This window comes from Egretta garzetta, unplaced genomic scaffold (assembly GCF_000687185.1).
Source record: "Egretta garzetta isolate BGI_Z169 unplaced genomic scaffold, ASM68718v1 scaffold299, whole genome shotgun sequence".
In the NCBI taxonomy this organism is placed as follows: domain Eukaryota; kingdom Metazoa; phylum Chordata; class Aves; order Pelecaniformes; family Ardeidae; genus Egretta; species Egretta garzetta.
In genome coordinates, this window is record NW_009260696.1 from 2112783 (window position 1) to 2125756 (window position 12974).

Here is a 12974-nt window from a genome sequence, read left to right on the forward strand (position 1 = left end):
GGCTGCTCTCAAAGAAACAAATTTTTTTTTTTTTTTAGTATTTTTGTAACCATCCTACCCGATGCTGGTCATACATCGCTTAAAGAGATAGATAAAAAAATGATAGATTAAAAAAATAAAGTCAGATTTTTCCTCTATAAATCCAAGGTTTGGGGTTTTTTTCTTTTTTCTTTTTCTTTTTTCTTTTTTCTTTTTTTTTTTTAAAACAAGTTCAATGCCAACACATGCCTGATGAGAGCACGTCACAGCCACAGGTGGGCACCTCATTTCTGCTGCCAGCTCTGAGGATGAAGTGGGATCATGGGGGTAAGGGGAACGTCGCCTCCCCATTTCTTGCTTCAGCACCATTTCAAAGCAGCATTGGTATGAGAGAAGAGGTAGGGCAGAGGGTGGAGGTGGCAAGGGAGCCTCTGTTTCCCATATCGCTCCTGGCACCGAGCTCCTCCTGGACACCGGTCAAGTCCTGTCAGGTGTGCAATCCCACGCCCGGGGAGCTGGCTTGGAAACCTTGGGCCGCTGAACCAATCCTGCCCCTTTCCAGCCCATTCTTGCAGGCTGCCGGGCAATTTTGACCAGAGCACCTGTGGCCCCCACCTTCCTCACCTCTAACTCGGGGTACGAGCAGTCCCATCTCACAGCCACACCAGGAGGACAAAGCTGCTCCTAGGAGCACCAAGGAACCTCCGAAGAAGCTGTAGGAAAGTGAATAAACCTTTCTCTGTTTCAGAGCTGGGTTTAACTGCACGTGGTAAGCAATGGGCAGGGTCACCCATTTCATACAGGGTATGAAATCCCAATGAAGCCGTTGGTAAGGGCTTTGGCAAAGGCAGAAGAAGAACCAGTACCCACGAACGAGATGCCCAGTCCCACCTCTGGCGTTGTCTTGGCTTAAACTGAGCATCTCTGCAAGGGAAATCCTACATTTATCACCAAAAGGAAAAGGGAACTGTGCAGTGCAACGTGGTTACTCCTCCGGGGACCAGACCTCGCTGTGACAGCGGGGGTTAAAGCCCATCCTGGTGGTGCCCCTCAAAGCAGACCAGCCCTTAGAATGACCATGGCCCAGGAGGGGAGTCCTCGCTGGCAGAGGGACGGTGACATTCAGGTTCTGGTCTAGATGTCAGTGAGACGTGTTCTACTGGGAAAAGTTTTTCCCACCCATTTCTACATCTGACGCACTCCCCCCATGAACAAGCACTACCCCACTCCACCCCTGTGCTCCAAGGACTTTCTGTGCTCAGCTCTTCCCTCCTGGAAGCTGACAGCAAGGGCACCTCGCCTGGAACTACTCATCTTGCAGAGCTCCCTGAAGATATTTCCCATCCCAAATTATGTCTTGGGGGTACAAAAGCCTAGGCTGGGGGAACAGCTCTAGGGCTTACACCTTTATCTGCTTGCAGAGGTGACCCAGCCATCCTGTACCAAGACAGCGAGTTCCCACCGGGGTTTGGGCAGGCAGCTCGGTGACGTTCCCTCTCTCACACCCTCACCCCTGACAGCCCACAGCCAGGCAGGGACAGCAGGGTTACACAAAACAAATTGCTTTTCTCATCCTGCATCTCCATCTCCACCTCTCCACCAGCGACTCCAGGAGCTCCCGTCTCAGCTCTGGGGCTGAACCTCCTCCAGCCTCCAAGCAAGCCTGGGAAGTGCCGGTGTCCCTGGCCCAGGCTGAGAGCAGGGCTCCCCGGATGGCCCAGGGCAGAGCAGGTTAGAGCATCTCCTGCTCCAGCAGCCCTACACCCTGACAGGGGTGACAGCTCGTGACAGGGGTGACAGTTTGGGGACTGGCCTTCCGACATGGTCAGGGTTAGACAGCAGCCCGAGGGTAACTCTGCACTGTGGTAATCAGATTGTGCGAGAGGTCCATCAGAGACAGGAGAAAAAGCTTTTTGCCTTCAAGCTGCATCTGCTGATGGAGCTCCCGAACCTCGAGCCAAATTCCACACCACGAACAACACCGAGAATCGGCAAAGCAGCAGATGCAGAAGTCGCCGCACCCCCAGACCGCAACTGCACCTTGTGCCTCGGCAGCGGCCTATACACACGAGACAAGGACAGAGCAGTTATGATAATTTACATTTTAATCAGCCAAATATACAAGTTCTGTTATTGTTTTTTAAACTTCATCGAGTTTTATTTCCATCTGGGTCTGATACAATTAATGTCGTTTGTTTTTATTCCTTTAAGCAAAGGATGATGTGGTTAAAAACTGGCACTATCCCTAATAAGGAGAAGGAAAAAAAAAAAAAAAATAAATGAAGAGGAGGGAAAAGGGGAGACCAGCTGCAAGAAAGGAGGGATGAAACCGGGAAGGAACGGCACTCCAGATGTCCATGAAGTCAGGCTCCCAGATCATACTGCAACACCCTGCAGCAAAATTTTACGGGCCGTTTGCCCAGAGGGACTCCTCGGCCACATTAGCCTTTGGGCTTTCACTAGCAAGTCAAAGTTCCCCACCCCATGCCCCACCCCACAATGACCCCACAATCTATTTTCTTGCAATCTAATATTTGAAGCATCTCCCCTCCCGCACAGCTCCCTCCCGCCCCGTCCCCTGTCTATGAGTTCTTAATCCTAAAACCAGCAAAAAACATTCAGGTTTCCAAACTGTTACAGAGAATTGCTGTTCAGCACAGTTCTGCGCCGAAGGTGGCAGCTGCCCCTAACCCCAAATGGAAATCTGTGCCAGGATGAAGACAAACACATCGTCAGTGTCTCTTGGAGGTGAAGGTGACGTCGATGCCGCAGTACACCCTACGTGGCATCGGTGGTATGCAACACGACAGAGCTCCTGGCGGGCACCAGGCACAGTTCCCTGGCGTTTCCTCCTCTTGCGTGTCCTGTGCTTACTTGTTAAGGGAGAGTGACTGCAGTCTTTTACCTGCCATGGCCGCTTCGTCTTTTGCTGGGGGGGAGGAAAAGAACAGAGGTTTCATCACTTCACAGAGCGCATCGGGGACTGGTGGTGGCTTGACAGCCCCAGAGACCGAAATCCTGCTAGCCATGCACAGCGATGTAACAGGAGAAAATCCGACCCTCCCCACCCACCCCGGGTAGATCCCCTGCAGAGCTAAGAGGAGCCGCTCCCCTTGCATGGTCCCTTCCGTCCTTGGCCTCTCTCCAGGCGTCCACAAATTACCCTGATGCTGATGCACAAATTTCTTTGTGGAAGCCACTATGAACACATGTTCATCAGGCTCCTGGTTCACACTTATCAGAGCTGAAGAGGACAAGTCCAGGCAGGGGCGTGCACTGCAAATTCCCTGGGCAGTTTGGATCCCCAGCATGCAGAGCAGATAAATGACACCCAGCACAAGGAACGGGCTAAACCCCCAAACTGGAGCAAGCATCACTCAGGAGGCTGAGGGCAAGATGGATATCGAAAAAAAAATCTTTCCCTGTTCAGATGTCCTAGAGCTTTATAAAGCAAGAGGTTTAGAAAAAGGAAACAGCTGAGCCTGGTTTTGATGAGAGAAGTTGTAATGACACTCAGCAACACCACGCAGTTCTACGGAGACAAGGGATGACTGTGTGTGACATGAGAAATCGTGCCTCTTGGCAGTACAGCCATTGCAAAGGGAAGTACGAGGGCATGATTAATTACTCTCTAACCTTTTCTTTCTTCTTCTTTCTTTCTGGCAGCTTCTTCCCTTTGCTTCCGAATGATGGCTAGTCGGGCGAGATCTGCCTTCGCTTGTTCTGTTTTGCCAGCTAGGTGCATTTTCATGTATCTTTCTTTTGCCTTTTGTTTCTCTATTTCCTCTCTGTTGAGTGAAACACACCAGTCATCAGAGCATCCAAGTGAGCATGCAGGTACCGGCAGAGAGGGGGAGGCTTTCTGGCTGGGAAGGATGGCAAGGACAGACATGGATTTCCCCGAGAAACTGGGGGGCCCTGTCACCAGTTTTCAAGCACAGGTTACATCTATTGCAGGGTTCGAACAGGGATGAGGAGAGGGCTTATTTCTCATTCCTTCAGCTAAATAAGGACCCTGACACACAGCGAGGTCAAATGAATTAGCCCCAGACTGCCCAGCACCATGACATGTTTCTCCCAGCCTTACCCTCAAAGGCGTACTTCTGCCGAAGCAATCTATCCCAAATAAGCAAGCTTAAATCTTTCACTCTGCAACTCTCCATTGCTAAATGAAACTAGAAGATTAAACTTTGGTTCTCATCTTATTTGTCTGCTCAGACAAAAAATTCACCATGACCTCTGGAATCTGGGAAACTGCTACCTGTCACTCAGACACCTTTGGTAGCAAGATTAAAGCGGACCCCAAGGTGACCTCTGGTTAATGGGTTTCAGCTAGGTCTGATTTTTGGCATAAAACTTCAGGAAAGGAACGGTCCGCATCCACTTCACAGCAACAAACGGGACTCTCTCAATGCACCTGGCCAAGCTGTCTGGCTCCAGGATGGCCATAGCTACTCCCAGAGGACAAAAGTTCTGTAAAGTCTGTAAGGAAAGACATTTTGAACCACAGTGAGTCTCGTCTGACAGTTTGCTGCTGTTCAGTGTCCTCTTTAGAGAGCAACATGCTTAAAGGGCTTCCCTGAAACACCAACGCATATGCAGCAGGGAAACATCTCCCTGCGTTACGCCGCTGCCACCGGCAAGGATGAAATTCCAGGAACGTGCTAGCTCCTGCCGAGGCAGCAGGAAAGACTCACCGCTCTCGTCGCGAGAGTTCCTTAGGTCCATCCAGGTCCAGCTGAGTTACTTTTTTGGTTGTCTGAATTACACGGTTGGGATTCTCTATGTCTATCAACCCTTCCACTCCTTTGCGCTTTTGCTAAGGTTGAAGAACAAGAGGAAGGTTAAGAAGCTCTCTCACACCCAACGTCGTCTTGAATCACAGCTCATCAAATACACTGCAACACACCCCAACAGCAGAATTCAAGATGTTCTCACTACCCGTCAGCAAAACAATTTATGAACCAAGATTTATACTATCAGTCATCTTCAGCCTTTTTTGAAATCTCTGGCCTTTGTATTTCCCTTATAAAAATATAAAAGTTTTCATTCTGAGGACAACATGCGATCACGTAAGGGTTTTTTTTGGCTTCTAAAAATAGCCCTTACATAAAAAATGTATTAGAGGTAGCTCTCAAAGAGAACTTGAAGTCAAGTGTGTGCATGTCTCTCCTGCCCCAAGAATCTGGGTAGTACAAATGCATTAAGTGCCCTGAGAATTACAGTACCTGATAATCCTCGTCATCTTCTTCACTCTCATCTGAATCTAAAGACTTCTTCTCCTTTTTGGGGTCCCCTGTTGCTCCTTCGCCTCCTTCTTCTTGCTCCTCTTCTTCCTACAAAATCACAGGAAATTAGAGAAAACCTACGTCAATAAAAATCCCAAATCCAACAGTGACTCTTAGATGAGATCATTTTGGGGGATAAGACTTCTGAGAGCACTGGTGCTCCTGATATGGCCCTTACGACACCAAAGGTGCCTGGCTGTTACAAAACAAAAGCTCATTCTAGACACGTAAGTGTACATCACCTGCCCTGGCAGATCACCTCTAAGCAACTCTGCTGTTCTCTCTATGTAACAGGCCAGGAAAATTATTGTCAAAGGCAGAACTGGCACTTTCCCCAAATGAAAAGATCTCCAGGAGACATTTTGGCCTGGGTTTTCACTGCACAATATCTCAGGGACTGGAAACTACATGGGTGTAGAGCTGGATCCCATCCTAGATCTATATTAAAAAAACCCCAAACAAACCCAGAGAAAAGCAAATTGACAACCACTGACCAGAACGTTATTATCCAAGAAATTACAGCCTTTTTAGCACGGCTTTTACCAGTCAGAGGTCTAGGAATTAATTTGTAAATCATTATAAGATAAGATTAGAAGTACCAACATGGGTGTGAATACCTTGCTTCACCATTGCCAAATATCCCTTATCAGAGCAACGGGCAAAGCGGATGAGCTATGGGCAGTCAGAGGAGTAATTTTGTTAACTGGGTTTTTTTTAAGCTTCCCCTAATGAAATAGCACTGGAGGTAACCATCACTTTGTGCAATCCAAGAGCAGTTCTCTGATTTGTTTTGAAACAAGACAGACATTTGAAGTGGGGTCCTACTTGCTCTGTTCCATTTCCAGTTGGTATTTTTATTAACAACTCGGAAGTAGAGAATGCTTATAAAGTTTCTAAATGACATCACACTGGTAGGAGTTGGAATCATTTCGGAAAACAGGATCAGAAGCCATAAGCAGTTTCAGAATTTGGAAAGATGGCAGGAAACCAAGAAGGTGGAATCAGAAAACAAACCAAGAGGAATTATACTTTGGAAGAAGAAATCCAAAACAAAGTCAGGATATGTGGCTAAGCAGCAAACCACACAATCATCCAGAGTTACAGCTGGTCAAAACATTAACGAGGAGTCAACAATATGGCTCATGACTGCTTGAAAGAGTAATCTTCTTCTGGGAGGTATTCATCAGTATTTCCCATATGGGGTATAATTACCCTACTGTAGTCAGCGCTGTGAGGCTTCAGCTGGCAGAGTGTATTTGGGCTTAGGCAGCATTTTCAGAAAGTCACAGAAAAATAGCAGTGAGTGTGCCATAGGAGCTGTGATAATTTGGGAACACAACAGAGTATGCACTGCAAAAAGTAGCCGTGCCTTTTATAATACCAGCCAGGTAGTTGTGGAAGCAACGGGAGCTGTTACAATCCTATGCTGGGGCATAGAAAAATGCCCAAAAAAGGGCTCACGCCAGAAAACTCTGTTATTTCTCCCTACGAGTCAGAGACAAACAAGAAAATCATGTGTACAGGAAGAAGTCAAAGGAATTTGGTCTTCTAAATCTTGAAGAGAAAGAGGGCAAATGTAGTAATTGGAACATACAATAAGATGGCAAGATATGAGCCCTTTTCCTCCACAGCACGCTACAGAGCACAGATTAAAAAAAAAAAATTAGCTGACACTGAAGACTAGAATAATGAAATACAGGGGGAAAAGATGTCTAGAGCTGCTGTGTAATCATCTTCCCTATCCTTTAACCTTCAGATTGTGAACCAGATGGTCTACCCGGCCTCACTTCTGTGAGGAACCAGGCTGGATCACACCTTGCAGTCTCCCCAACCAGAGATATTCAGAATTCCTGTTGTGATCACTGGCAGAATGACCTGCAACACTCAAGTAAGCTGCCGCTTCTGATGAACTGCAAGTTCAAGCATGCTGTACAAGCCAGAACTTATGACAGCAAGCACATAATGTAGGCAAACACATACCCTTGCCTTTTGCTTTTCTGCTTGGAGCTGGGCATCAATCTCTTCAGGACTCGTGTACTGCCTTGCTCGGCCTTTGTGGCCTCCTTTTCTACCTGTACAAAAAAATAAAATTAAGAAATGGTTTAGCAATAAGCTTCCAGAAAGGGCTACTCCTCCTGCAGCACTCTCTCTGGATTTTCAGTGCAGATAGGACAAACCAAAATAGCTCCTCTGATAGAATCTAAACAATGAAAAAAGGGCACATTGAACTTGCCAGTCTCAGCGAAACACTTTAAGAATTTTGGGTAAGTTACACAGAGAATTGGGATTATTGATCCATAGAAAGATACTCAGAGAATCAGTTTGTTCTTTCCCCTTGAGCTGGTTTTGGAGACACCAGAACTGAGAGCAGCCTTTGAGCTGTACAGTGTTTTCCAAGCGAAGCACAGTTTTCTCCTACAGAGAGGGAGCCAGGGAAGTGCTGCCCAAAGGGGGTACAACCCTGTCCCTCAAACACCACAGAGCCGTGACACCATTTATCAGGCAACGAGCTCCCAAGTGGCCCCTCAGCTCTCGGTGACACTGCCCTTCCTTGCCCACCCAAGCCGATGCTTGTGGCCTCTCCGATTTGCTTCCCGGGCTGGGAAGGGGTGCTCAGTTCCACAGCCGATCTCTGCGGGTCCTGCACAGGAGGAATCACAGCACGTTCCTGTGCAGCAGCCACAGTTACAACCGACTCTCCGACAAGTTTGCCTCCTTAACCCCTCCCCTACACTACACTAAGGCTGTGCCAATTAACTTAGGAAGCTAATTGGACAAAAGCTTTGGGAATTATAATGAGAGCTGAAGAACTGCTAAAAGGAGTGTCCGTGTTTTACTGCTTTATAAGGAAAAATAAAAACAAGCTCTAGGAACCAGGAAGGGGAGAGAGTCAGCTTAGCAGGCTGGACTGCCAGGCTAAGATTTGCTCCCAAGTTCAAAATTCTGTTGACTAATGAATTGCTGAAGCCACTGATGCTTCCTGCAAGCGACTTCTTTGTTTATATTCTCACAGCTCAAAGACCTGCTGGACAGCAAGCAGAATAGAGTCAGCCTCTAGCCTTGAGCTAGGGAGCTCAAGGTAGAACCAGTGGGAGAGATTGGCAAAAAGCAAACAGCTCAGGCAAGGGAGCTCTCTGCTACTGCAGGAGTCTTTGAAGTCCGAGGGAAGGAGCAGGAAATCCTCGCGCTCACTCTTACCCTCCCCGCTTCACCTGCTGAGGACAACGGACAGCTTAGGGTGGCGGGGAGGGCCAAGGGGATTGTCCCTCCTCCTTGGGACTGTGCAGGATGCATGGGAGAGATCTGTCCATGCTGTACTGCTGTGCCACAGCCACGCTACGCTGTGGGACTCGGAGGGACAGGGAGCACCAGTGCAGGCAGCCTCTGCGGGCTGAGAGCTTTAGAAATTCAATGTTTTCTGAGCAGTCCTCCTGGCTCAGCAGAGACAAACTCTCACACACTTTAGGTCAGTAAAAGCTGAGCTGTGGAATAAATTATCTCAAAAACCCCCACTGCGAAGCCTTACAGAGAGTCCCAAGATGTTTTCTCAGGCAAAATAGTGAAGCGCAGAGATTCTGAACTCGGCTGTGGAAGCTCACGGGCTCTCAAACCACAAGCACAACAAAAAGCTTTGCTGCACCCAAAGACGTGTGTTTTCTGTTTGTCTGTTCCCAACCATCCCACATGGCCATACTGACACCCTCTGGGAACGAGATCTGCCACGGAGCGCTCTAGCCCAGGAGACATTACCTCACTGCTCAGCAAATGACATCACTCTAGATGGAACAACAGTAGCCCTGATGCACTACGTAAACCCAAGAAAACCTAAATATACCAAAATAATTCTGTGCTACAAGCTTAACCAATGCCAGGCAGCCTTCTGGTCTAGCTGGGCTCAAGAGTTTTACACTGGGCTCAGAACTGAAGAACACAAAAGCCTTATTACTGCACGTAAAAAGCAGTAATGGGGATGGGGAAAGCAACTCAAGAGAAATTACCTTACGCTAAATGCATAAAAAGAAGCAAATTGAAGAGTGAATGGATCTCATTCTCTGCACACAGAGAAGTAAAGCCCCTTGGAGCGTGAGCAGCAGTGCCACCAGCTCAGCAGCCAGAGGGACGGTGGGGAGCTCAGCACAGGGCAGGGATGGGGCTCTGCTCTTCCCAGGGAGGTCAAACCGCAGGGCAGACAAGCGGACTGCCGGTCCCACATCTGCCACCGACCTACCGCATCATGCTGCGCAACTCACATCAGCTCTGTGCCTCAGTTTCCCCATCTGTAAAATAGGGATAATGATTCTTATCCTCCTCTGCGAAGCACTTTTAAAATATAATCACCGGCAGATTTCACCTGCAGTAAAGACCACTAAGGTAGGCAGGCCTTCAAATACATTTGTCTCTGGCTTTCAACAGAAAAATCAAGAAATTTAAAATCAAAGAGAACAGAAGCATATTGAAGGGGTCACTTATTCTTTCTGAATCAAGGTATTCAGAAAAAGAACAAAATCATCAGAAATAATCCCATAGCAAAATTTATTAATGGCTGGTTAAAATCCCCATTTTATATTAAACAGCAAGTGCAAAAGTCCACTCCATAATATAATAACTCCTACTGACTTGAGGGGGTGGGCAAAGATCCCCCTTTTCCCAAGAAGCAAAAGGTTTGAAACAAACATTTAAAACCATACATCAAAATACAGAGCAGGAAATCCCAAGTTACGGGGCATTTAAATATGGCAGCCAGGGTTATAACCCACCACAGTTCTTTGCCTTCACAAAAAATATGCGAAAGCTTCAGCCCTAGCTACTAATGCTGTGCAAACGGACACAAAATAAAGTGCTTAAAGAAAATCTAAATAGGGAAGCAGGTTTGGTACTAAAGCTCGGGAAATGCTGATGAAATAAATTGGAGCAAACTACAGAGAAGATGAATGACGAGGGCTGGTTTACATTAATGTATATGACTGGGGTTTCACCGACGCTCGCGCAAGAGCCAATTATGCAGATGGTGCATCTGGAGAAGGTTCTGGGTGGATCCAGCTCAGCCCTGACAGCCTGTCAGTCCCTCGTTACTTCTCCTTAATCACACCAGCAAGTCGGTACCCGCTCTGCAATACCCAGATGCGGAGCTGCCCGGAGCCACGTGAAAGGAGCCGCATTTGGAGCCCCTGAACCCAAGCCCACCTCCACACCCCCCTCCTGCTGCCCCTCAGGGCCGGACCCTCTGCGTGGCCACTCGGTGGGAGAGATTGGCAAAAAGCAAACAGCTCAGGCAAGGGAGCTCTCTGCTACTGCAGGAGTCTTTGAAGTCCGAGGGAAGGAGCAGGAAATCCTCGCGCTCGCTCCTACCCTCCCCGCTTCACCTGCTGAGGACAACGGACAGCTTAGGGTGGCGGGGAGGGCCAAGGGGATTGTCCCTCCTCCTTGGGACTGTGCAGGATGCATGGGAGAGATCTGTCCATGCTGTACTGCTGTGCCACAGCCACGCTACGCTGTGGGACTCGGAGGGACAGGGAGCACCAGTGCAGGCAGCCTCTGCGGGCTGAGAGCTTTAGAAATTCAATGTTTTCTGAGCAGTCCTCCTGGCTCAGCAGAGACAAACTCTCACACACTTTAGGTCAGTAAAAGCTGAGCTGTGGAATAAATTATCTCAAAAACCCCCACTGCGAAGCCTTACAGAGAGTCCCAAGATGTTTTCTCAGGCAAAATAGTGAAGCGCAGAGATTCTGAACTCGGCTGTGGAAGCTCACGGGCTCTCAAACCACAAGCACAACAAAAAGCTTTGCTGCACCCAAAGACGTGTGTTTTCTGTTTGTCTGTTCCCAACCATCCCACATGGCCATACTGACACCCTCTGGGAACGAGATCTGCCACGGAGCGCTCTAGCCCAGGAGACATTACCTCACTGCTCAGCAAATGACATCACTCTAGATGGAACAACAGTAGCCCTGATGCACTACGTAAACCCAAGAAAACCTAAATATACCAAAATAATTCTGTGCTACAAGCTTAACCAATGCCAGGCAGCCTTCTGGTCTAGCTGGGCTCAAGAGTTTTACACTGGGCTCAGAACTGAAGAACACAAAAGCCTTATTACTGCACGTAAAAAGCAGTAATGGGGATGGGGAAAGCAACTCAAGAGAAATTACCTTACGCTAAATGCATAAAAAGAAGCAAATTGAAGAGTGAATGGATCTCATTCTCTGCACACAGAGAAGTAAAGCCCCTTGGAGCGTGAGCAGCAGTGCCACCAGCTCAGCAGCCAGAGGGACGGTGGGGAGCTCAGCACAGGGCAGGGATGGGGCTCTGCTCTTCCCAGGGAGGTCAAACCGCAGGGCAGACAAGCGGACTGCCGGTCCCACATCTGCCACCGACCTACCGCATCATGCTGCGCAACTCACATCAGCTCTGTGCCTCAGTTTCCCCATCTGTAAAATAGGGATAATGATTCTTATCCTCCTCTGCGAAGCACTTTTAAAATATAATCACCGGCAGATTTCACCTGCAGTAAAGACCACTAAGGTAGGCAGGCCTTCAAATACATTTGTCTCTGGCTTTCAACAGAAAAATCAAGAAATTTAAAATCAAAGAGAACAGAAGCATATTGAAGGGGTCACTTATTCTTTCTGAATCAAGGTATTCAGAAAAAGAACAAAATCATCAGAAATAATCCCATAGCAAAATTTATTAATGGCTGGTTAAAATCCCCATTTTATATTAAACAGCAAGTGCAAAAGTCCACTCCATAATATAATAACTCCTACTGACTTGAGGGGGTGGGCAAAGATCCCCCTTTTCCCAAGAAGCAAAAGGTTTGAAACAAACATTTAAAACCATACATCAAAATACAGAGCAGGAAATCCCAAGTTACGGGGCATTTAAATATGGCAGCCAGGGTTATAACCCACCACAGTTCTTTGCCTTCACAAAAAATATGCGAAAGCTTCAGCCCTAGCTACTAATGCTGTGCAAACGGACACAAAATAAAGTGCTTAAAGAAAATCTAAATAGGGAAGCAGGTTTGGTACTAAAGCTCGGGAAATGCTGATGAAATAAATTGGAGCAAACTACAGAGAAGATGAATGACGAGGGCTGGTTTACATTAATGTATATGACTGGGGTTTCACCGACGCTCGCGCAAGAGCCAATTATGCAGATGGTGCATCTGGAGAAGGTTCTGGGTGGATCCAGCTCAGCCCTGACAGCCTGTCAGTCCCTCGTTACTTCTCCTTAATCACACCAGCAAGTCGGTACCCGCTCTGCAATACCCAGATGCGGAGCTGCCCGGAGCCACGTGAAAGGAGCCGCATTTGGAGCCCCTGAACCCAAGCCCACCTCCACACCCCCCTCCTGCTGCCCCTCAGGGCCGGACCCTCTGCCTGGCCACTCGGATTCTCTGTACCCAGACCTGAAGGCCTCCACCATTGAATCACCGGATCCCCGGGGTAGCTGTAAACTCCCCTCCCCGGGTGTCCCTGTGCCTCAAGCCCTGCCCCGGGGGGAACCGGCTGCAGTTCCCAACCCAACGCGGAGCACATGGGGCCCAGCTCGCTGCCAGTCCCACGGTGGGGGCGCTGGCACCCTAAGGCCGGGTCACCCCCAGCTCTGCGAGAAACGTGGAGGATCTGCCATCTCTTCGGGGGGGAGGGGGTGGGGGGTGCGAAGCTCCCCCGAAGCCCCCCACGAGCTGGCTGGGGGAAGAAACCG

The 12974-nt window shown here is 48.4% G+C and overlaps 1 protein-coding gene across 1 annotated transcript; it reads right to left on the reverse strand.

Moving 5' to 3' along the window:
* Positions 1-2501: 2501 nt before the first annotated feature.
* On the reverse strand, positions 2502-9503 carry PDAP1 (PDGFA associated protein 1). The gene is made up of 7 exons (XM_009645942.2): positions 9496-9503; positions 8279-8289; positions 7248-7339; positions 5208-5315; positions 4677-4798; positions 3616-3767; positions 2502-2908 (listed from the first exon to the last, which is right to left on the reverse strand). The coding sequence occupies exons 1-7, from the start codon at positions 9501-9503 to the stop codon at positions 2850-2852; spliced, it is 552 nt and encodes a 183-aa protein (XP_009644237.1). The 3' UTR covers positions 2502-2849.
* Between the last annotated feature and the right edge of the window lie 3471 nt (positions 9504-12974).

What these genes read in the sequence shown, in the direction of transcription:
- PDAP1 (XM_009645942.2), bottom strand. An exon ending in GAACTCTCGCGACGAGAGCG is followed by an intron (nt 3,768 to 4,676) that starts GTGAGTCTTTCC and finishes TTCACTCAACAG; the next exon opens with AGAGGAAATAGAGAAACAAA. An exon ending in GAAAGAAGAAGAAAGAAAAG is followed by an intron (nt 2,909 to 3,615) that starts GTTAGAGAGTAA and finishes CCTCCCCCCCAG; the next exon opens with CAAAAGACGAAGCGGCCATG.